The 22,922-nt window shown below is 43.5% G+C and overlaps 1 protein-coding gene across 2 annotated transcripts in view; it reads left to right on the top strand.

Annotated features, from left to right (window-relative positions):
* The first annotated feature begins 742 nt into the window (after nt 1-742).
* BCL2 (BCL2 apoptosis regulator) overlaps nt 743-22,922 on the top strand; it is a 182,365-nt gene continuing 160,185 nt past the window's right edge. Inside the window, exons 1-3 of one of the 2 annotated variants that reach the window (XM_081253466.1) lie at nt 743-786; nt 1,463-1,507; nt 1,721-2,570. In XM_081253466.1, coding sequence (XP_081109592.1) covers nt 2,004-2,570 — 567 coding nt within the window. In that variant the 5' untranslated portion in view covers nt 743-786; nt 1,463-1,507; nt 1,721-2,003. Of the gene's footprint in view, nt 787-867; nt 1,508-1,720; nt 2,571-22,922 lie in introns of those variants that run through there. The other variant, XM_081253465.1, reaches the window with a different exon arrangement.

Here is a 22,922-nt window from a genome sequence, read left to right as displayed (position 1 = left end):
CGCGCGCGCACGGCTAGGAAGGGTCGAAGCGATTCCCGGCGCTCTTCCAGCGCTTGTTTTGTCGGCGTCCCCCCAGCTCCTGGCCCCGGCAGCCGCCCGACCGGCCGCGTGCGGCTCCCCGGGCGCCCCCGGCCCCTCGCGGGCCCCGGAGACTCCGAGCGCGCGCCGGGCCCGCCGCAGGCCCGACGAGGCCCCTGGCACACCCACCGCGCCGCGGCCGCGCGGGAGGCCTGCGCCGCCCGCGCCACCCACCGGCCGGGCCCAGCGGGCGGGCGCAGCGGGCGGGGGCCGTCCCGGGCGCTCCCTCCCCGGCCGCGGGCCTGCGCGCCATGAGTTCCCGGCGGGGCGCGCCACTCCCGGGCCGGCCGCGGCTCCTTTAACCCGGCAAGGGGAGTGGGGCGGAGGGCGCGGAGGGGGCGGAGGGGGCGGCGGGGCGGCTCCGAGGAGGGCTCTTTCTTTCTTCTTTTTTTGAATGAACCGTGTGACGTACGTACAGGAAACCAGTCGGTTCGAGAGGAGAATGAAGAGGCCAGGCCCCCCCGCGCCGCGCCCGCCCCCTTCCTCCTCGCGCCCGCCCCCGCCTCCGCCCCCGCCCGCCGCGCTCCCGCCCGCCGCTCTCGGTTTCCCCGCCGAGCCGCCGCCGCCGCCGCAGCCGCCAGCGAAGGTGCCGGGCGCCGGGCCCTCCCCGCCGGCGCGGCCGTCATCGCCCGGAGCGGGTGCGCGGCGAGAGCGCGGGGGAGGCGGGCGCCGCCAGCGCCGCCGCGCAGGACAGGAGGAGGAGAAAGGGTGCGCAGCCCGGAGGCGGGGTGCGCCGGTGGGGTGCAGCGGAAGAGGGGGTCCAGGGGGGAGAACTTCGTAGCAGTCATCCTTTTTAGGAAAAGAGGGAAAAAATAAAGCCCTCCCCCACCACGTCCTTCTCCCCAGCCCTCGCCGCACCACACACAGCGCGGGCTTCTCGCGCTCGGCACCGGCGGGCCGGGCGCGTCCAGCCTTCATTTATCAAGCAGCTTTTCGGAAAATTCATTCGCTGTTCGGAGTTTAATCAGAGGAGGATTCCTGCCCCCGTCCCCGGCTCGTCCACCGGCCCCCGGTCCCTGTCTCTCTCCCGTGGAGGCGTGAAGCGGTCCCTCGGACAGAGATCCATGTCTGTGCCCGCGCGTGTGTGTGCGCGTGTAAATTGCCGAGAGGGGGAAAATCACAGGACTTCTGCAAATACTGGACTGAAAATTGTAATTCATCTGCCGCCGCCGCTGCCTTTCTTTGCTCGTGCTCTTGAGATCTCCGGTTGGGATTCCTACGGATTGACATTTCTGTGAAGAAGTCTGGGAATCAAACTGGAAATTCTCCTAATTTTTACACCCTCCGCCCCCAACTCCTGATTCATTTGGAAGTTTCACAGCAGCTATCACTGGAGAGTTCTGAAGATTGATGGAACCTTTGCCTTATGCATTTGTTTTCACAGAAAAGGAAACTTGACAGAGGATCATGCTGTCCTGAAAAAATACAAGTAAGTTCTTTGCACAGGAAATGGGTTTCATGTAACTTTCAATGGAAACAGTTGAGATTTTAACTTTAAGTGCATTCGAGTAAGTTTAATTGCCAGGCAGTTTACTATATTCTTTTCAGCTGTGTAACTTGTAGTGTGTGTGCCCTGCTTTCACCCACCTGTATAAAGGGAAATGCACCTGATTTTGACTGATTAGTCTTTTTAACCTTTCAGCATCACGGAGGAAGTAGACTGATATTAACAATAATTAATAATGTGCCTCATGAAATAAAGATCCGAACGGAATTTAAATAAAAATTTCCTGCATCTCATGCCAAGAGGGAAACACCAGAATCAAGTGTTCCGCGTGACTGAAGACACCCCCTCATCCAAGAATGCGAAGCGCATCCAATAAAATAGCTGGATTATAACTATTCTTCTCTCGTGCGGGGCCGTGGCGCGGGAAGCGGGGGCGAGAGGTGCTGTTGGTACCCGGCTGCTTTTCCGTGGGGGAAGGATGGCGCACGCTGGGAGAACAGGGTATGATAACCGGGAGATAGTGATGAAGTACATCCACTATAAACTGTCGCAGAGGGGCTACGAGTGGGATGCCGGAGACGCGGGCGCCGCGTCCCCGGGGGCCGCTCCCGCGCCGGGCATCTTCTCCTCCCAGCCTGGGCGCACCCCAGCGCCATCCAGGACCTCCCCGCCGCCGCCCCAGACCGCCCCCGCCGCCCCCGCCGGGGGGCCTGCGCTCAGCCCCGTGCCACCTGTGGTCCACCTGACCCTGCGCCAGGCCGGTGATGACTTCTCTCGTCGCTACCGCCGCGACTTCGCCGAGATGTCCAGCCAGCTGCACCTGACGCCCTTCACCGCGAGGGGACGCTTTGCCACGGTGGTGGAGGAGCTCTTCAGGGATGGGGTGAACTGGGGCAGGATTGTGGCCTTCTTTGAGTTCGGCGGGGTCATGTGTGTGGAGAGCGTCAACCGGGAGATGTCCCCCCTGGTGGACAACATCGCCCTGTGGATGACTGAGTACCTGAACCGACACCTGCACACCTGGATCCAGGATAACGGAGGCTGGGTAGGTGCATGTTTGATTGAATGTGAGTCTGGGCTGGACCTCTCGGGTCTGAGATGCGGAGGTTGGAGTCTGGGTGGGCTACTGGGCCAAGGGAGACCGATGAGCCAATGAAATAAAATCAGGGTTGTGGCTTCCCTCCCTCTTTCCCTGTACAGAGGTCTCCCTGCCAACCCAACTGTGATCATTGCTTCCCGGCAAAATTGTTTCCCTTGCTTGCCAGCCATTGAGGTTCAAAGATCCAGCCTTTGGTGTTCAGTAGGATCTTGGGGTAAATGGCATCCCTTCAGGGTTTCTCAAACTGGGGGTCCAAGGATCCCCCTCATCACGGTACCTGGCCTGAGTAGCCTGTTGAAATGGGACATTTCAGGGACGACTCATAAACTAGATGCCAGGCTGGGTCCTGGCAATCCGCATCAGAAATAAGCTCCCCTGGGGGTTTCTTCTTGGTACTAAAATTTGAGAACCATCCAGTTGGAAGAACAGACTCCCCCAGAGGACCAAGGTCATGCCTTTTCTGACTCACTTGGTAAGATCTACCCAAAGAGGAAAACCAGTGTAGCCCTTTTCCCTAGAACACCTGGATGTTTGTAAAGAGGTAAGCTGTGACAGAATTTGCATTGGCTGCGTCCCTTGTGTTCTATTTCTATAACTTGTGTGTGATTTTGAGGTTTACTGGAATTTTAGTATCTTCTACTTTTCACCACCTAGAATCCACGTGATTTGGTGGTCCCCTCTGCTGGCAAAACTTGCATCTAGAGTATCTATATAAAGTGTAGAAGAATTGATTCGTAGCTGTGGATTCTTGTGCTCTGACTTTAGCTGAAGTGATTGATGCCTATATTTTTGAAGAACATCTGTGAACTGTTTTTTTTTTTTTTCTGGTACTGTTGTGCTAGATAGAGCCTCTTATCATGTCACCATAAAGTTCTTTTTGTGTGTGTGGTTCTTTGGGGGGAGGGGTACAGATCCTAAGACTGAAGAAGTGTAATTGACATCTACACTTTATATCTGAAGTGATTAATTTGTGAAAAAGTGAAAGAGGAATAATTCTTGTCTTTTAATCTGAAGAACTGTCTTTGAAAAAGGATGCAATTCAGTGCTTCCTTTCACAGTCTCTAGGGAGAATTACTAATGTTATTGTTTTATAGGACCTAACAGGAGCAAAAAGCTTAGAAGTCACTACAGGTGGATTCGATTTCAAGAAGCACATTACATATTTTACTACAGTTTACAAAGTGTGCTAATGGTAAGGGGCCAAAAAGAGAAAAGGCCAAGAAAAGTAGATGACTGACATGAACATCTGATCCTACTTGACCAAAGTTGACAAAATATTGATGCCACTGTTCAGTGTTTAAAAGTAAAACATCCCCATTTAATCTCTAAAATTTAAATGCTTTTTGTGAATTGTTTGTTTTTCGAGATCTCATATTATCAGATCTTTAGTAATTCTGGAAGAATTCAGTGAAGTGTGTAAAGAATATTTTTGTTAAATGTTTGGTTAAGTAGGTGGTTTTATTTTTAACCACCATAACCAAAGAGATAGGGACTTCCAGACGCCAAAAGGATCATTTTAAGACCAAAGTAGAGCTAATATAACAGTTTGACTATTACATATTTTTGTGAAAAAAATTTTAAAAATTTTCTTTCTAGTTGAAAGAAATCCATGGTGGTAACTGTCATGTGTCAAGTAATTTAATAAAAAGATGGGAAATGGAGGCATATGTTTATGATAGAAATTAAGATATAATCTTGATCTTTATTGTCGAGTTGTGGTATATTAACATCTCATACAGTTGAATTTTCTTTTTAAGTGAAGGCTCACCTTTTCCTCCTTTCAAAATAGAGTTTTCTTAGTAGAGCCTATCTTTGTGGTCAACAGGTATCTGAGGTTGATAAATGTAGAGGCTACATTTTATGATGCCAAACCACAATGACGTACCGTAGAACATGATAAACTTTTTTTGGACAAAACCTGTTATAGTAAAAATAAATCATATAGAAGCACAAATAGCTGATGGTAAAATGTGTAGCTTTCAGGGCAACATATAGATGGATGACTAAACAGGAAAGCAGAGGACTTTGGCAAAAAAAAAGTATATATCAGGAAATGCAATCATAAATGGACACTTTGGAATAATAAAAGTGGTAGTACTTGAGAGCCTGATGTACTTATCCTTTCAAAGGAGCATTATGAACCTCAATTTTTATTTTAAGCATTTGGCATACAGATTTTCCTCCAAATTTGCACCAATCCGTGTTGCATCTCTAATAACATGTTGCGTCTTTCAGTGTAAAGGACTCAGTAAGGATGGTAAAACTTCAGAAGAGAGCTAGCACATTCTTTTAACGTTGGACAATGACTTGTACTGTTTACAGGACTCGGTGGATCTGCTCATCTACTGAATCGATTCTTACGGGGGCTTTAGATTCTAAGTCACATGTTTTTTCTTCGCTGCTGCTACTTTTGAGGCCGAGGAAAAACAGTTTGCATTCCATGTTCCATGACTTGGAGAAAGCAGGGCCTTGGATGATAGGTGTCTGAGAGATGGTCCTAGAAGTCTACAAATTATGTAAAGACTAAAGAGGAAGTTGGCGGTGGAGTGGAGTATGGCTTTATTCCCAAGTCTGAATAAGGCTTCCAGAGGGAGGCAGTGGTTCTAGGAGATGTCCGAGACCCTGCCACTCCCACGTGTGGCTCAGGGACCAGCGGCCTGGGCATTACCTGGGAGCTTCTTAGAGATGCAGCGTCTCAGGTCCCGCCCCAGAGCTTCTGAGTCAGAAGCTGTGGTTCGCACGTCTACAGGTGTTGGCGTGCACGTGAGAGTTAGAGATGCTGGCTGCCATCACCGACCATCGATTCTCATAGACGCCTTTTAGGAAAAACGGCAATCTGGGATGGATCCTACAGTGTACCTTTCCAGTGGCCCCGCGGGTCCATAATATTACCTAGGATGCTGAATATTTCCCATGTGTCCCCTAGAGTGATCTGACTCTTGGAAGAAATAGACTGGAATGCAAGAGAGACAGGAAAGAAATTATTATAAGCTCCATCCTCTCAAGAATGTTTTGCGTGGTAGCTATACAATTTGTATTGGCATTACAGACCCCCTGAAAGTAAGATAGCTTTTCTACTCCAGTTAAAGACAGGAAATTTAGCTCTTTTAATAGCTCCATTCGGTATTGTTTGATCCCCTTGTAACACAGTTCAAATTCTGTAAATGAGTTTAGGGGCCCTGAGACCACTTCATGACCAAGGGGCTCTTGCAAGCAGAGGGTTGAGATTTGGGCAAGTTGATGGTGAATGAACATTGATGGCGCCCTCCGAACTGAGAAACGTGACATTTCGCTTCATGTCTTAGGAGAGAGTGAGATGTTTGACAGCTGCAAGAATGACATGCCATAACTTGGATATTGGCTTCATTCTGTTGATGACATGGTGGTGTGACTTTTTTTGTATGTTTGTCATTTGGTCTTTGTGGTTTAGGAAGACAGGAACTTACTTCTCCACATCCAGTAGAGGTTGGCTTCCTTTTTATTAGTTGGTCAGCAAGCAGTTTCTCTTTTCTGTACATAGTCCACATCCACCCAAACGTTTGATTAACTGGAAAGCAATACTCTTCTCAGGCTAGTGTACAAAATACATGAAAAAACATCAGTTTTCTAGTGGCTGAGTTTCAGCTGCTTATAGCTAATTTTGGCAGCAAAATGATAGGATTAAAAATAGCCTGAAGATGATCCAGTCTTAAATAATATATTTAATGATGAACTTTCCTTGGGAAAGTGCATCTTTCTGCCTGCTAAGAATCACATGACCCCTTTTAGTAATTTATTTTGTAGAGAAAGATACATTATTGCTCCTAGAGTTTGCAGTTTTGTGCTGTTGAGCGATTGCTTTTGGGGACTTTTGTAAAATTTTATAGTTCACTCAGTTCTCTTTTCTGTTTTACGGCCTTTGTTGCTGTTTAATGTCGGTGGAAAACATGGCTTTCTTCTGTGCATCCTGTTACTTTTAGCTGTGCTTTCTAGTGAGAACTGATTGATCTTTTTAGCAATCCTTGATTGAACCAGTACATTTCAGAATTGCTAAATGTTATTAGGCTACACAGCACACCAGGTAACAGAAAGCCATAGATTTTTTTTTTTTAAGCCAAACTCGTAAATAGTTTTTCTTTATCTCGACTCCCAGTCCTAGTCAGCTTTTTGGAGGATGATAAACCCACTCATAAAGCAGGTGTGTGGGTGCTGTGTGTATTAATGGTGGTCTCTCCCACTCAGCACGTCCCCGCACCCATTTCTGAGGTCATCCATCGTGTCTTCGCCAAGAGTTTAGCAAAGCAGTATTTCAGAAGAAGCGCATTTGTGCTGGAAAAACAACACTATTTGTAGTGTACAAGTAAAAAGGTTTTTTTCTCCCCCAGACATATATCGTATTTGAGGTTCATTTCAAACAAAATCAGTGCTTGACGTCGAAACGCGGTTAACAATGAGAGTCAGCCAAGGACGGAGACAGTTATTCAACAGACATGACTGCAAGTCTTCTATGTGCCCGGCCCTGGGCTAGTTTGGGGGTCCAGGGAGGAAGGCTTTTCCCCTGCCCTGGATGCCCTCACAGACCAGGGCTGGAGATGTCGTCGTGAACTCAGTTGCCACACAGCCTGATAAGATGATTCTAAACTCTCAGATTTAGAGGGAAAAAGAAGAAACAAAACAAAACAAAACCCTAAGGATGTGTTATTTTGCATACACTTCAATCTTTGTCTGAAAAAGTTATTTCTAACCATATGGTTGTTCATGTGTGCATTAGGCCTAATTTAACTAGGAAGAGAAATATAGATGATTTAGAAAATACTCTTGTTACACGGACGTTCGCTTAAGAGAACTGAAAGGCAGGGGGAGTTCCCTTGGTAAATATTTACCCATTAGGTGCTCTTTCTACATATTATGAAGACTTAATAAACACTAGCCTGCAGTTTTTAAAGTATTTCATTAATTTTTTTTTTTTTTGGTAAAAGACACCTGAGACTCTGATGAGGTTGATTAGAATAGATTAATTTGAAGAACTATCTTTCTTAAATCATTCTGGTATGCAGACAAGTCCAAGTCGATCTGAACCAGAACAGGGGAGAGATTAAAACAAAACCTTTTGTTTCGGTGTGGTTTTAGGTTCTAGCACTGTTCTGTTTATTAAGAGGCTTCTCTTCCAAAACGCTACTTATAGAAATTCCTAGTCCACTGTGACGTTTGTGTTCCTGAACAGCAGGTGTTTACCATCTAACATCTTTCTTTAAATGGAGGTTGTAAAACTTTTGAAGTTACGACAAAGCCATTTTCATCTCTAAAAGTATTTTCCTAGATTGCTGCGTGTTCTGATCTGTGCTCGATTTTGTCGTGCCAACACGATTTCTCTGCTCTTTATTTGCCAGACAAAAGATAAACCCAGCTGTCCTCCAGTGAGAATGATGACGGAATGATTGTTTCTCCAAAGCCGTGTGGGCTTTCTCATCGGAGACCCTCCCCACTCCCGCCAACCTCCATCACTGACCCCTACCTGTCCGTCACTCCACCACAGGGAGACCTCCAAGGGGTAGCTCTTTGTCACCTTCCAACATGTGAAGGGTGGGATTCACCTGAAGGAAAGGGCATTATGTCTAGATAACCAGCAAGTGGGGGCAGAAAAGGGGTCTGCCCAAGCTGGAATATTATAACCCTGACTCCAATCTTGCTACAGGCAACCGGGCAAGGAAAAATTCTGTCATCAGATATGACGCTTTCCCTCCAGAGATCATAAATTCCAACCCTGTGCAGGGAAAACATAGAATCTGCTGGAAGAGTTTGTACTAGCTCTGATCTCTGCAATGTGAGAGTAGAGTGAGGGTTATACTCTAGCCTTAGATAAAGTTTGACTAACTAAACAACTAAAATAACTTACACTAAAGATTACTTCCCCAAACGCTCTCTTAAACATGTTAGCAAGAGAATCTCCCTGACATGCTGGCGTGGCCATTGGTAGCAGTTACAAAAGCACTAAGGGCTACTTGGCTGATTTTCTTAGGCGATGGACCAGATTCTACGAGCAATTTCACTGGCATCAGTATTTCCATTCTGCTCCTTGTTTTGCCTTCAGAATTTCAGGGATGGAGCCATATTCCGTTTTTAGTTAATAATTGGCTAATCAGCTCTCTGGAGCTTCAGCGTAATGAGTCAGAAGCTTATGACTGCCCCCACTCTCCTTCTTACTTCTCCTGAAACTAGCCCAAGGACCCACTGTGTCAAGTGAAGCTTAAATTTTCCAAGGGAGATTTTACCATTGAGACCAATGCATCTTTCTTGTGACAGTTCCAGTTACTGTATTTCTCTGTTTTTTAACTGTCTTTTCTTAAGCTGTGAAAGAATATGGGGAGTTTATGACTTCTAATGCTTGGAGCACCAAACAAGGCCTGAGTGTTGCAGGTTGTCTTTTCCTGACTTTTTCCAACTCTTCTTCACAAATACTAAGATTTCTTCTGCTTTACAGCACGATGAATGTCATACCTATGTATTACCTTTGAAATTCAATTGCGGCCGAATATTCTACTGAGATGCATTAGAATTTTCAAAGGGAATATGGGACAAAAACTTAGTCTTCTTAGTTCAGTGCCTTCTTACAATTAGCATAGGAATAAAGTTAATTACAAATTATATCATCATCTTTACATATTGATATTTTATCTCTTGGGAAAAAAAGAAAGTCTATAAAGGATGCCAGTCTAAAATTTCAGGACTATCTCCTAGCTGTTTTCTTTTTTTAAACATCTTTATTGGAGTATAATTGCTTTACAATGGTGTGTTAGTTTCTGCTTTATAACAAAGTGAATCAGCTATACATATACATATATCCCTATATCTCCTCCCTATTACATCTTCCTCCCACCCTCCCTATCCCACCCCTCTAGCACCGAGCTTATCTCCCTGTGTTATGCGGCTGCTTTCTACTAGCTAGCTATTTTACATTTGGTAGTGTATATATGTCCATGCCACTCTCTTCGTCCCAGCTTACCCTTCCCGCTCCCTGTGTCCTCAAGTCTATTCTCTACGTCTGTGTCTTTATTCCTGTCCTACCCCTAGGTTCTTCAGAACCTTTTTTTTTTTTTTAGATGCCATATATATGTGTTAGCATACGGTATTTGTCTTTCTCTTTCTGACTTACTTCACTCTGTATGACAGACTCTAGGTCCATCCACCTCACTACACATAACTCAATTTCGTTTCTTTTTATGGCTGAGTAATATTCCATTGTATATATGTGCCACATCTTCTTTATCCATTCATCTGTCGATGGACACTTAGGTTGCTTCCATGTCCTGGCTATTGTAAACAGAGCTGCAATGAACATTGTGGTACATGACTCTTTTTCAATTATGGTTTTTTTTCAATTATGGTTTTCCCAGGGTATATGCCCAGTAGTGGCATTGCTGGGTCATATGGTAGTTCTATTTTTAGTTTTTTAAGGAACCTCCATACTGTTCTCCATAGGGGCTGTATCCACTTACATTCCCACCAACAGTGCAAGAGGGTTCCCTTTTCTCCACACCCTCTCCAGCATTTATTGTTTGTAGATTTTTTGATGATGGCCATTCTGACTGGTGTGAGGTGATACCTCATTGTAGTTTTGATTTGCATTTCTCTAATGATTAGTGATGTTGAGCATCCTTTCATGTGTTTGTTGGCAATCTGTATGTCTTCTTTGGAGAAATGTCTATTTAGGTCTTCTGCCCATTTTTGGATTGGGTTGTTTGTTTTTTTGATATTGAGCTGCATGAGCTGCTTGTAAATTTTGGAGGTTAATCCTTTGTCAGTTGCTTCATTTGCAAATATTTTCTCCCATTCTGAGGGTTGTATTTTCGTCTTATTTATGGTTTCCTTTGCTGTGCAAAAGCTTTGAAGTTTCATTAGGTCCCATTTGTTTATTTTTATTTTTATTTCCATTTCTCTAGGAGGTGGGTCAAAAAGGATCTTGCTGTGATTTATGTCATAGAGTGTTCTGCCTATGTTTTCCTCTTAGAGTTTTATAGTGTCTGGACCTACATTTAGGTCTTTTTTTTTTTTTTTTTTTTTTTTTTAATAAATTTATTTATTTATTTATTTTTGACTGTGTTGGGTCTTCGTTTCTGTGCGAGGGCTTTCTCTAGTTGTGGCAAGTGGGGGCCACTCTTCATCGCAGTGCGCGGGCCTCTCACTGTCACGGCCTCTCTTGTTGTGGAGCACAGGCTCCAGATGCGCAGGCTCAGTAGTTGTGGCTCACGGGCCCAGTTGCTCTGCGGCATGTGGGATCTTCCCAGACCAGGGCTTGAACCCGTGTCCCCTGCATTGGCAGGCAGATTCTCAACCACTGCGCCACCAGGGAAGCCCTACATTTAGGTCTTTAATCCATTTTGAGTTTATTTTTGTGTATGGTGTTGGGGAGTGTTCTAATTTCATTCTTTTGCATGTTGCTGTCCAGTTTTCCCAGCACCACTTGTTGAAGAGGCTGTCTTTTCTCTATTGTATATTCTTGCCTCCTTTATCAAAGATAAGGTGACAATATGTGCGTGGGTTTATCTCTGGGCTTTGTATCCTGTTCCATTGATCTATATTTCTGTTTTTGTGCCAGTACCATATTGTCTTGATTACTGTAGCTTTGTAGTATAGTCTGAAGTCAAGGAGCCTGATTCCTCCAGCTCCGTTTTGCTTTCTCAAGACTGCTTTGGCTATTTGGGGTCTTTTGTGTTTCCATACAAATTGTGAAATTTTTTGTTCTAGTTCTGTGAAAAATGCCATTGGTGTTTGATAGGGATTGAATTGAATCTGTAGATTGCTTTGGGTAGTAATAGTCATTTTCACGAAATTGATTCTTCCAATCCAAGAACATGATATATCTCTCCGTCTGTTTGTATCATCTTTAATTTCTTTCATCAGTGTCGTATAATTTTTTGCATTCAAGCCTTTTGTCTCCTTAGGTAGGTTTATTCCAAGATATTTTATTCTTTTTGTTGCAGTGGTAAATGGGAGTGTTCCCTTAATTTCTTTTTCAGATTTTTCATCAATAGTGTTTAGGAATGCAAGAGATTTCTGTACATTTTAATTTTGTATCCTGCTACTTTACCAAATTCATTGATTAGCTCTAGTAGTTTTCTGGTAGCATCTTTAGGATTCTCTATGTATAGTATCATGTCATCTGCAAACAGTGACAGCTTTACTTCTTTTCCAATTTGGATTCCTTTTATTTTTTTTTCTTCTCTGACTGCTGTGACTAAAACTTCCAAAACTATGTCGAATAATAACGGTGAGAGTGGACAACCTTGTCTTGTTCCTGATCTTAGAGGGAATGGTTTCAGTTTTTCACCATTGAGAACGATGTTGGCTGTGGGTTTGTCATATATGGCCTTTACTATATTCAGGTAAGTTCCCTCTGTGCCTACTTTCTGGAGGGTTTTTATCATAAATGGATGTTGAATTTTGTCAAAAGCTTTTTCTGCATCTCTTGAGATGATCATATGGTTTTTCTCCTTTAATTTGTTAATATGGTGTATCATGTTGACTGATTTTCATATAATGAAGAATCCTTGCATTCCCGGGATAAACTCCACTTCATCATGGTGTATGATCCTTTTAATGTGCTCTTGGATTCTGTTTGCTAGTATTTTGTTGAGGATTTTTGCATCTATGTTCATCAGTGATATTGGCCTGTAGTTTTCTTTCTTTGTGACATCTTTGTCTGGTTTTGGTATCAGAGTGATGACGGCCTTGTAGAATGAGTTTGGGAGTGTTCCTCCCTCTGCTATATTTTGAAAGAGTTTGAGAAGGATAGGTGTTAGCTCTTCTCTAAATGTTTGATAGAATTCTCCTGTGAAGCCATCTGGTCTTGGGCTTTTGTTTGTTGGAAGATTTTTAATCACAGTCTCAATTTCAGTGCTTGCGATTGGTCTGTTCATATTTTCTGTTTCTTCCTGGTTCAGCCTCGGAAGGTTGTGCTTTTCTAAGAATTTGTCCATTTCTTCCAGGTTGTCCATTTTATTGGCGTAGAGTTGCTTGTAGTAATCTTTCATGATCCTTTGTATTTCTGCAGTGTCAGTTGTTACTTCTCCTTTTTCATTTCTGATTCTATTGATTTGAGTCTTCTCCCTTTTTTTCTTGATGAGTCTGGCTAATAGTTTATCAATTTTGTTTTTCTTCTCAAAGAACCATTTTTTAGTTTTATTGATCTTTGCTATTGTTTCTTTCATTTCTTTTTCATTTATTTCTGATCTGATCTTTATGATTTCTTTCCTTCTGCTAACTTTGGGGTTTTTTTGTTCTTTTTCTAATTGCTTTAGGTGTAAGGTTAGGTTGTTTATTTGAGATGTTTCTTGTTTCTTGAGGTAGGACTGTATTGCTCTAAACTTCCCTCTTAGAACTGCTTTTGCTGCATCCCATAGATTTTGGGTCATCGTGTTTTCACTGTCATTTGTTTCTGGGTATTTTTAAATTTTCTCTGATTTCTTCAGTGATCTCTTGGTTATTTAGTAGTGTATTGTTTAGCCTCCGTGTGTTTGTAATTGTTACAGATTTTTTCCTGTAGTTGATACCTAGTCTCATAGCATTGTGGTCGGAAAAGATACTTGATACGATTTCAATTTTCCCAAATTTACCAAGGCTTGATTTGTGACCCAAGATATGATCTATCCTGGAGAATGTTCAATGAGCACTTGAGAAGAAAGTGTATTCTGTTCTTTTTGGATGGAATGTCCTATAAATAGCAATTAAATCCATCTTGTTTAATGTATCATTTAAAGCTTGTGTTTCCTTATTTATTTTCATTTTGGATGATCTGTCCATTGGTGAAAGTGGGGTGTTAAAGTTCCCTACTATGATTGTGTTACTGTTGCTTTCCCCTTTTATGGCTGTTAGCATTTGCCTTATGTATTGAGGTGCTCCTATGTTGGGTGCATAAATATTTACAATTGTTCTATCTTCTTCTTGGATTGATCCCTTGATCATTATGTAGTGTCCTTCTTTGTCTCTTGTAATAGGCTTTATTTTAAACTATTTTGTCTGATACGAGAATTGCTACTCCAGCTTTCTTTTGATTTCCATCTGCATGGAATATCTTTTTCCATCCCCTTACTTTCAGTCTGTATGTGTCCCTAGGTCTGAAGTGGGTCTCTTGTAGACACCATATATATGGGTTATGTTTTTGTATCCATTTAGCCAGTCTGTGTCTTTTGGTTGGAGCATTTAATCCATTTACATTTAAGGTAGTTATCGATATGTATGTTCCTATTACCATTTTCTTAATTGTTTTGGGTTTGTTATTGTAGGTCTTTTCCTTCTCTTGTGTTTCCTGCCTAGAGAAGTTCCTTTAGCATTTGTTGTACAGCTGGTTTTGTGGTGCTGAATTCTCTTAGCTTTTGCTTGTCTGTAAAGGTTTTAATTTCTCCATCAAAGCTGAATGAGATCCTTGCTGGGTAGAGTAATCTTGGGTGTAGGTTTTTCCCTTTCATCACTTTAAATATGTCCTGCCACCCCTTTCTGGCTTGCAGAATTTCTCCGGAAAGATCAGCTGTTAACCTTATGGGGGTTCCCTTATATTTTATTTGTTGTTTTTCCCTTGCTGCTTTTAATATTTTTTATTTGTAGTTGATTTTTGATAGTTTGATTAATATGTGTTTTAGAGTGTTTCTCCTTGGATTTGTACTGTATTGGACTCTCTGTGCTTTCTGGACTTGATATACTATTTCCTTTCCCATGTTAAGGAAGTTTTCAACTATTATCTCTTCAAATATTTTCTCAGTCCCTTTCTTCTTCTCTTCTTCTTCTGGGACCCCTATAATTTGAATGTTGGTGCATTTAATTTTGTCCCAGAGGTCTCTGAGACTGTCCTCAATTCTTTTCATTCTTTTTTCTTTATTCTGCTCTGTGGTAGTTATTTCCACTATTTTATCTTCCAGGTCACTTATCTGTTTTTCTGCCTCAGTTATTCTGCTATTGATTTCTTCTAGAGAATTTTTAATTTCACTTACTGTGTTGTTCATCACTGTTTGTTTGCTCTTTAGTTCTTCTTGGTCCTTCTTAAATTTTTCTTGTATTTTCTCCATTCTCTTTCCAAGATTTTGGATCATCTTTACTATCATTACTCTGAATTATTTTTCAGGTAGATTGCCTGTTTCCTCTTCATTTGTTTGGTCTGGTGGGTTTTTACCTTGCTCCTTCATCTGCTGTGTGTTTCTCTGTCTTCTAATTTTGCTTAACTTACTGTGTTAGGGGTCTCCTTTTCGCAGGCTGCAGATTCGTAGTTCCCACTGTTTTTGGTGTCTGCCCCCAGTGGGTAAGGTTGGCTTAGTGGGTTTTGTAGGCTTCCTGGTGGAGGGAACTGGTGCCTGTGGTCTGGTGGATGAGGCTGGATCTTGTCTTTCTGGTGGACAAGACCGCATACAGTGGTGTGTTTTGGGGTGTCTGTGATCTTATTATGATTTTAGGCAGCCTCTCTGCTAATGGGTGCGGTTGTGTTCCTGTCTTGCTAGTTGTTTGGCATAGGGTGTCTATTACTGTAGCTTGCTGGTCGTTGAGTGGAGCCGGGTCTCAGCATTGAGATAGAGATCTCTGGGAGAGCTTTCGCCATTTGATATTATGTGGAACTGAGAGGTCTCTTGTGGACCAGTGTCCTGACCTCGGCTCTCCCACCTCAGAGGCACAGGCCTGACACCCTGCCGGAGCACCAAGACCCTGTCAGCCACACGGCCAGGCACGTGGGGAGTTTCTTGCCTTTGGGAAGTCTGAAGTCTTCTGCCAGCAGTTAGTAGGTGTTCTGTAGGAGTTGTTCCACATGTAGATGTATTTCTGATGTGTTTGTGGGGAGGAAGGTGATCGCCACGTCTTATTCCTCTGCCATCTTGAAAGTCTCTCCTAGCTATTTTCTTTATAAATTCCTGCTGGGATATGTGTCTATGTACCTCTCTCTCTCTCTCTCTCTTTTTTTTTTTCCTCTCTCTTTTTAAAGCTGAAAACTTTTAGAGGTGGTTTGGAGCTATTTTCTAACAAAATTTTAAGTATAATAATGCAGAGCCACTTACTAAATATTTAAGTGACAGTATAAGAAGAAAATGATGTGATAAGAATCTGCCTGCCAGTGCAGGGGCCCAGGTTTGAGCCCTGGTTCGGGAAGATCCCACATGCCACAGAGCAACTAAGCCCGTGTGCCAAAACTACCGAGCCTGTGCTCTAGAGCCCACAAGCCACAACTACTGAGCCCGCGTGCCACAAGTACTGAAGCCTGTGCGCCTAGAGCCTGTGCTCCACAACAAGAGAAGCCACCGCAATGGGAAGCCTGCGCACTGCAACGAAGAGTAGCCCCCGCTCACCTTAACTAGAGAAAGCCTGCACACAGCAGCGAAGACCCAATACAGCCATAAACAAACAAACAAACAAACAAATAATCCCTTCCAAAAAAAAAGGAGAAAACAATAAGAAGTGTTAATCAAGGAAAATGAGCAGTTGTTTGCAAATCTTATCCCCAGGGAGTTCCTAGCAACCAGGGCAGTGATGGGAACGGAAAGTATTATAAAGACCTTGTTATTCTGTAGAGCATGCACACTACCTTTTTCCATTGAGAAAACATTTATTGAGGGCCTACTATGTGCAAAGCTCTATGCCAGATGTTTCACTTGAGTGGAAAATGTGGACGATAACCTTTGCCTCTAAGGAACTTGCCTACCAATAGTGAGACTAAGACAAGTACTGTGTAAAGTGCTGTAATCCTTTACACACTTTAGTGGACGGAGCGATCCAGGCCAGCTAGAAGGGGATCTGGAAGAGCTTTATGCAGGAGATAATAGTTGGGAGATGTGGGGAGAGGGCATTCCAGGTAGCTGGGCTGGAGGATGCAGAGCAGGCAGGAGTGCATGAGGCGTTTGCTGGGGGATTGTAAAGAGTCTGAGAGATCTCTGGTAAGATAAGACTGGCCCTAAGTTGAGAGGTTGGTGTTTAACTTGGTAGATGTTAAAAGGATATCGAAAGGGTTCTGAGACAAGGTGGGATGTGTGGGCTTGTGGAAGATTGACAATGACTGAGGCTGGACAGTGGGAGGCCAGGCAGGAAGTTGGAACCATGGCAGTGGGGGAATGGGGACAGGTGTGGGGGGCTGGTGGAGAAGTGAACCCAAAGGACTGAGAACAGATTGAACGTGAGAAATGAGGGAGGGAAAGAAGCAGAGGACACAAGTTCAAAGCCCAGCTGGCTCAAGAAATGATATTGTCCTTCAGAGAGAAAGGAAAGATAAGAACAATGACTGTTCTGTGCGATACGTGTGATGAACTTAATTTGGACATTTTCAACTTGAGCTTCCAATAGGATATCCAAGTGGAAATGCCCAGCAGCAGCTGGTCTTAAGGATCTAGAAGAGAGAAGTTGGGGCAGGAATACCCTATGCCTTTTCCCCAGACCATGTAGATTTCCCATTTTCCTCTTTATTTCCCAAAGTGGTCCTAGCTGCCCCTGCTGATTCTACCTTCTTTTATTACTGCTGTTTCTACACCGCCTTTCCCCCAAAATCCTCTGAGGACTTCTGTGGATTGAATGAAGGTGATTAACTTGAAGTTTTACTGTTCAGAGCTTGGTTCCCCACAACCAGTTTGCCTACTTAGAAGATAATTCACCTTGAGTCATATTAGTGTCGTTTCAACCTGCTAATACTGTCCTCCCTTTGTAGGGGTCTTAAACAGTCAAGGTTTTCTCCTTCACTGGCACTTCCTTACTTAATAAAATAGTCCTGGGACTTCCCTGGCGGTACAGTGGTAAAGACTCCGAGGTTCCACTGCAGGGGGCGTGGGTTCGATCCCTGGTCGGGGAACTAAGAACCCACATGCCGCGTGCCGCAGCCAAAAAATAAATAAATTAAAAAAAAATAGTCCTCCTATTACATTTAACCTGCGCCCAGCATAGTAGATATTAGGTGCACAGAATGATTGTTGATTGAATAAATGGATTATGATCACTTTGGACATCAAACTCACCCTAACCAACTAATGTCCCACTGCACTTATTAAATAGAGTATGTGTGTCCCACTCTGTAACATCCCATTATAGGGACATATGTATTCCAAATGTCCCATCCCACTGATCCATTAATATTTAGTAGCAATGAACAAAGAAAAATACCTGAAGTGTTTTGATTTCATCCCTCACCATTGAATTGAAAAAGTTTGTCATTCATACCTGAAAAGGAATCTTCTAGATGTTGCTTTATAATAAACATTCAACTTTCATGAAAGTCCTTAATGCTAATATTAGAGACTAGCCCATTGATTGTCACGTTGTGTCTGTTTATACAAAAAATACGCGCACACAGTCTGCATATATGTGCGCAGTTGCTCTCAATTCTCGTGTTTCTCATCTCAGGCCCAGTTCAGACAGTCAAAGTCTTGACATCTAAAATTATTCATTATTTTTTTATCTTATCATTAAAAAAAGCAGGACTTGTTCATGGTTCTCACAGTGGGGACAAAGTGGGTTTTCCTCTCTTATTATTGTTGTAGCTAAAGTATAAAACAACTGTAGCATAAAAGTCACAAGGATAAATGGTCCCATAGTTATTCTCCCCTAAAAACAAGCAGCCAGTACAAGGTGGGAGTCGGTACAGCTTAGTGTTCCCAGAAGAAAGAGAACCTAGGATTTCATTTCTCCAGACACTGACCAACAAGAAGACCACCAAGGGTGGCACAGAGCAAACCACTGTCCTGGCAGCTTTGGGCTAATAAGTTCTCTGTTCTGGTTGAAGCAAGCATCACAGCCTTTTTGTGGTTTTTAAGAACTGGTGGAATTTGCATTTTGAGAATCCTCGTTCCTTGGCATGAAGCAAACTCAAAAGCATCGTTGCTCATCATTTGTCATCTGTTAGAGAAAGATTGTATGATTTGTTTACTTGTAATGAAGCTTGACCATGCTTCTCCAGAGGCTTTTTCAAGAGAGGGATGTGTCAGCTTACAGATCTGTCCCCATGAATGAAACCACAAGCAAATTCTCTTTTCTCCCCCATCTTCCATTCTTCCCTGTCATTTCTTCCGTGGCCATCTGTGCATTATGTTACCACTGCCAGACCCTCTTCAAGTGGCTTATCGATGAGTGAATTCAGAAACTTCAAATTATAAAGGACACCCAGATAATTGGCCCGTTCTCCGAAGTATCTGTCCCCCATGCTGCTGCCAGATTCCTTCTTAATGAATCCATCCAGTGACAGTGGGATTCTTGAGCTCCTCCGGATCCATGAGAAAATGAGCTTCCCTGCTTTGTAACAGCTTGCGGCTCAGGGGAAAAAAAATGACAGCCATTGCACAAGTTTCCTTTGAATGTAGTTTTCTTTCCCATAAATGATACTTTGAGAATACACTTAAGGGGTTATTAGTTTTCTATTTCATGCTTGGCCTGTGTGTGAGAATAACACAAGCTGTCACTGCAAATCAGTAGCTAAACACGCTTTGTCCGGTTAATGTGAGCATTTAATATTTGGCTCAATTAAAAATTAACTGATGAAAGTACATGTCAAATGGAATTTGAAAATACCTTTTGTAGGGAATATTGAAAGGGCATGGCCAGTGAGTAAATTAGTGGTTTTCAAATGTGGAAACTTTGGGGAAATTTAATACGAGTTGAGACACTTGACTCTTCCTTCAAAGCTCTCTACCTGTTTGGCTCGGAATGAAGTTGAAAAAGATGTCCTTGTTCATATTAGGTAGGGCCCACTTGCATCTCTGTGTTTTCCGGAAAATCGTTGCTCTGTGTGTGTGTGTGTGTGTGTGTGTGTGTGTGTGTTGGATCACACAGTTACAGCAGACAGAACAGGAGATTCCTTTATCGCGCACATTTCTTCCCCATTGGCTGCATGCTCTAGGCCAGCCCGGGGAGGTGAGAGAGCTGCAGAGAGCTGGCTTGCAGTCTTGGCGGGTGGAGTTCATGAAACAGCAACTGCAGAAGAGCGGGGTTAGGGTAGGGGCTGGGGAGGGGGGAAGCTGGGGGGTGAAGAAGTGCAACCCCAGTCGGGGCATTTATTAGAGTCAGGGAAGTTTTCCCAGGAAAGGGAGCTGAGGCCTGGAGGATGAGCTGGAAGTAACCTAGGGATGTGGGGAGGAGGGGCAGAGACGGCCCCCCCCCCCCCCCCCCGCACACAGAATCCGGAGAACAAAGGCCAGAGGCAAGAGAGCACGTGGGGAGCTGCAGGGACGGGGAGGCCCAGCCTGGCTGGCATGGGGAGTGCCAGCGAGGGGATCAGAAAGGTGAGGCTGGAGTTGTACCACCACGGCGGGCTTTATTCTACAAAGGTCACTCTGGCTCCGCGTGCTTAAGGAGCCTGGCGATGTTAGCGACAGGTGGGAGGTTAGCTCAGGAAACGAGCAGACACGTGTTCCTGACGAAGAGGCACAGTAGCAAGGAGGTCAGGGCATTGCTGGCTTTGAGCGATGGTGAAGACTGGAGTGGAGAGGTTCTTAGGAAGATTCAGCGATTGACTGAACGCTTCAAAGCATTGCTCATTTCTTCTTCAGTTACAGCGGTCTTTCTTCTCTTGTCGCTTTGAAAAGAATACAGTCAACCTTCTGGTTATAGAAGAGTTTTTCTTCTTTTTTTAATGGAAATGCATTTCATTCATTCATTCATTCATTCATTCATTCATTTCATTCATTCATTCATTTATTTATTTATGGCTGTGTTGGGTCTTCGTTTCTGTGCGAGGACTTTCTCTAGTTGTGGCAAGCGGGGGCCGCTCTTCATCGCGGTGCGCGGGCCTCTCACTATCGCGGCCTCTCCTGTTGCGGAGCACGGGCTCCAGACGCGCAGGCTCAGTAGTTGTGGCTCATGGGCCTAGTTGCTCCGCGGCACGTGGGATCCTCCCAGACCAGGGCTCGCACCCGTGTCCCCTGCATCGGCAGGCAGATTCTCAACCACTGCGCCACCAGGGAAGCCCTAGAAGAGTATTTTTTAAATTTGCCATTCTCTTAAATTAACACTGCCTGGTTGAAAACTTAATTTTGTTGGTATTCACATTGCAATAAATCTTCATCAACAATCAGTTAATAAAGGTGTATTTGAAGAAAGAATTCAGTTATGAAACGCAGTTTCCATAGAATTATTTTCCAGGTGAAAACATGACCACAGTAGTCTCTTGCCTTGATGGAGGATTTTAAAGTTTCTGAAGGAATTCGCATCTGTTGGCCCGTTTGATCTTCACAAAACTCTAGGTAAGGCCGGTATTATTGATATATTCCCACTTCTCTCTGCCTTCCTCTTCCCGCATTCTTTTTGTTATTTGTTTATTCACATGTGAAGAGAAAACTTGGACTAACAAAGCTACGTGAGAGCCAGTAGGTCAAGAGAAGCGGGAATTCAGTGCCAGACTCCAGGATATTTCTTTATACTGTGGTGCTTCTCAGGGTGTGTTTTCATAAGGACGCCGATTCCTCAATAGAAACCTAATCACGTATATCTAATTTTGGAAAATAGCATCCTCTACTGCTCTTTATCTCAAACATTTTCAGGAAAATTAAAATGTAGTCTCGCGTTTCAGGTTATTTTCCTTCCTTTGATACAGCTTTTGAGATGTGTTTCATGTTAACGGCAGAGGGACATCTAACTGTTTGCCATGTGATGCCCGTGGATGGACTCGTGCGCTGGGCACGCTTGACCTTGAAACGCCTTCTAAGAGGACGGTAGTGTGGTGGATGTGAGAATTTGCTAAAACTCGACGTGAGGGTTCTAGAGAACAGCCCCTTTCAGCAGGGAGCAAGTGGAATTATATATAAACGATTGTTTCTGATTATTGGTATCTAACTAGCGATCTATGTTTTTATTTACTTCTAAGATCGGGCTCCTGTCTTTAGGTAACCAACATAAATTTGGTGAGTGAAGTGGTTTTTGAACTGAAAAAATGGTGGAGCTTTCATCAGTAGGATTTCCTCAGTTCCAAAAGGGCATGTGGCTTATGCATTAGCTCAGCTTCATTCATTCAACAAATAATTGTAAGAGTGCCGGGGCTATAACAGAAAACAGAGCAGCTGTGGACTGTCTCTCATACCTCCTGTGAATCCAACATTGTGGGGAGGTCAGAACAGTAAACAGGCAAATAATTAACAATGTAATAATATTGGGGCTACAACATAACAAAAACAGGGGAATTCAATACAAGAGTGCTGATGGGGCAATATTAACTTCTTATACTTGTTTTGAGGTTCTTCTAGTAGTATCGCAATTTACCCGGAGGAGGTTGAAGGGCTTCTTAAAAATGAATAGCTGAAAACATAGTGTTCTGCCTTAAAATTAATATATTAGTATGATACAGCCCGTACATCAGTTTAAAATGGATTACCATGCTCAATATAAGATTAAAGAAGACCTACTATTTGGGCTCAAATGTTTGGAGCACTTTCCCCATTACCCCTACTGACCCTACCAGATCCCCATTCCCGTTTCCCACAATGTTGGTCATTGGCTCCGTCACTGACAATCAGGAGGAAGGAAGGAAGCTAATATTAATTGAACCCCAATATGTGCCACACTCTGGGTGTAACACTTTTATGGATAGAAGATTATTTGACCCCAGTAACCTCCCCCGAGGGTAGGAAGTGGAATTACGGATGAGGAAACAGAGGTTCTGCAAAATCAAGTCACTCTGCCTAGTAAGAGGCAAAACCAGATGCTTTTTTAGGCCATCCAAGTGGTCATTGATGTCCTCTGAAACTTCAAGAAATTTATGAAAATTTTTAAAACAGAAACCTATGAAAAATAACAATTTGATGCATGTGACTTTTTGGTTTCTTTTGTGTCTCTTTAGGAAGCCAATTAGCCTTCTTTACTTTAGTAACTAGGAGGTGAAATCTTTCACTACATGGACTTTTTAAAGTTCTTTTATAGTTAAAAAGAAAAGAGACACACACACACAGAAACAAAATGTTTCTGTCTCTCTCCTCTTTGGCTCCAACAGTCTGTATAAATAGCCTTTGAAAAATAAGTAGTAATCACTGCTTCATACCAAGACCAGACACCTGATTCAGAAACTCTCCCAGGGGTCAGTGTGTGTGTGTTGGAATAACAAACCCACAGTGCTTTCCTGGTTCAAGAGAAATGAGCTCACTGTCCAATTGTAACCTGCCTAATGCCTTAATCAAAAGTGGGAAAAGTCTGAGGTTTTATCCCTGGTGTGATCCTCGGCCCTTCAGTGTTCTTATTTTAGGCATGACCTTCGTGTTTTTTTCCAAGAGTCCAGAGGAGGAATGACATGTTACTCCAGTTTATAAGATGACGATGTATCTGTTTTTATATTTAGCTGTAAATTTTATTCTACTCACAAACAAACCCACCTTCAGCAACCACGGA

Source organism: Mesoplodon bidens (genome assembly GCF_964165515.1).
Source record: "Mesoplodon bidens genome assembly, chromosome: 13".
NCBI lineage: Eukaryota > Metazoa > Chordata > Mammalia > Artiodactyla > Ziphiidae > Mesoplodon > Mesoplodon bidens.
This window is presented reverse-complemented; position numbering and strand designations above follow the sequence as displayed.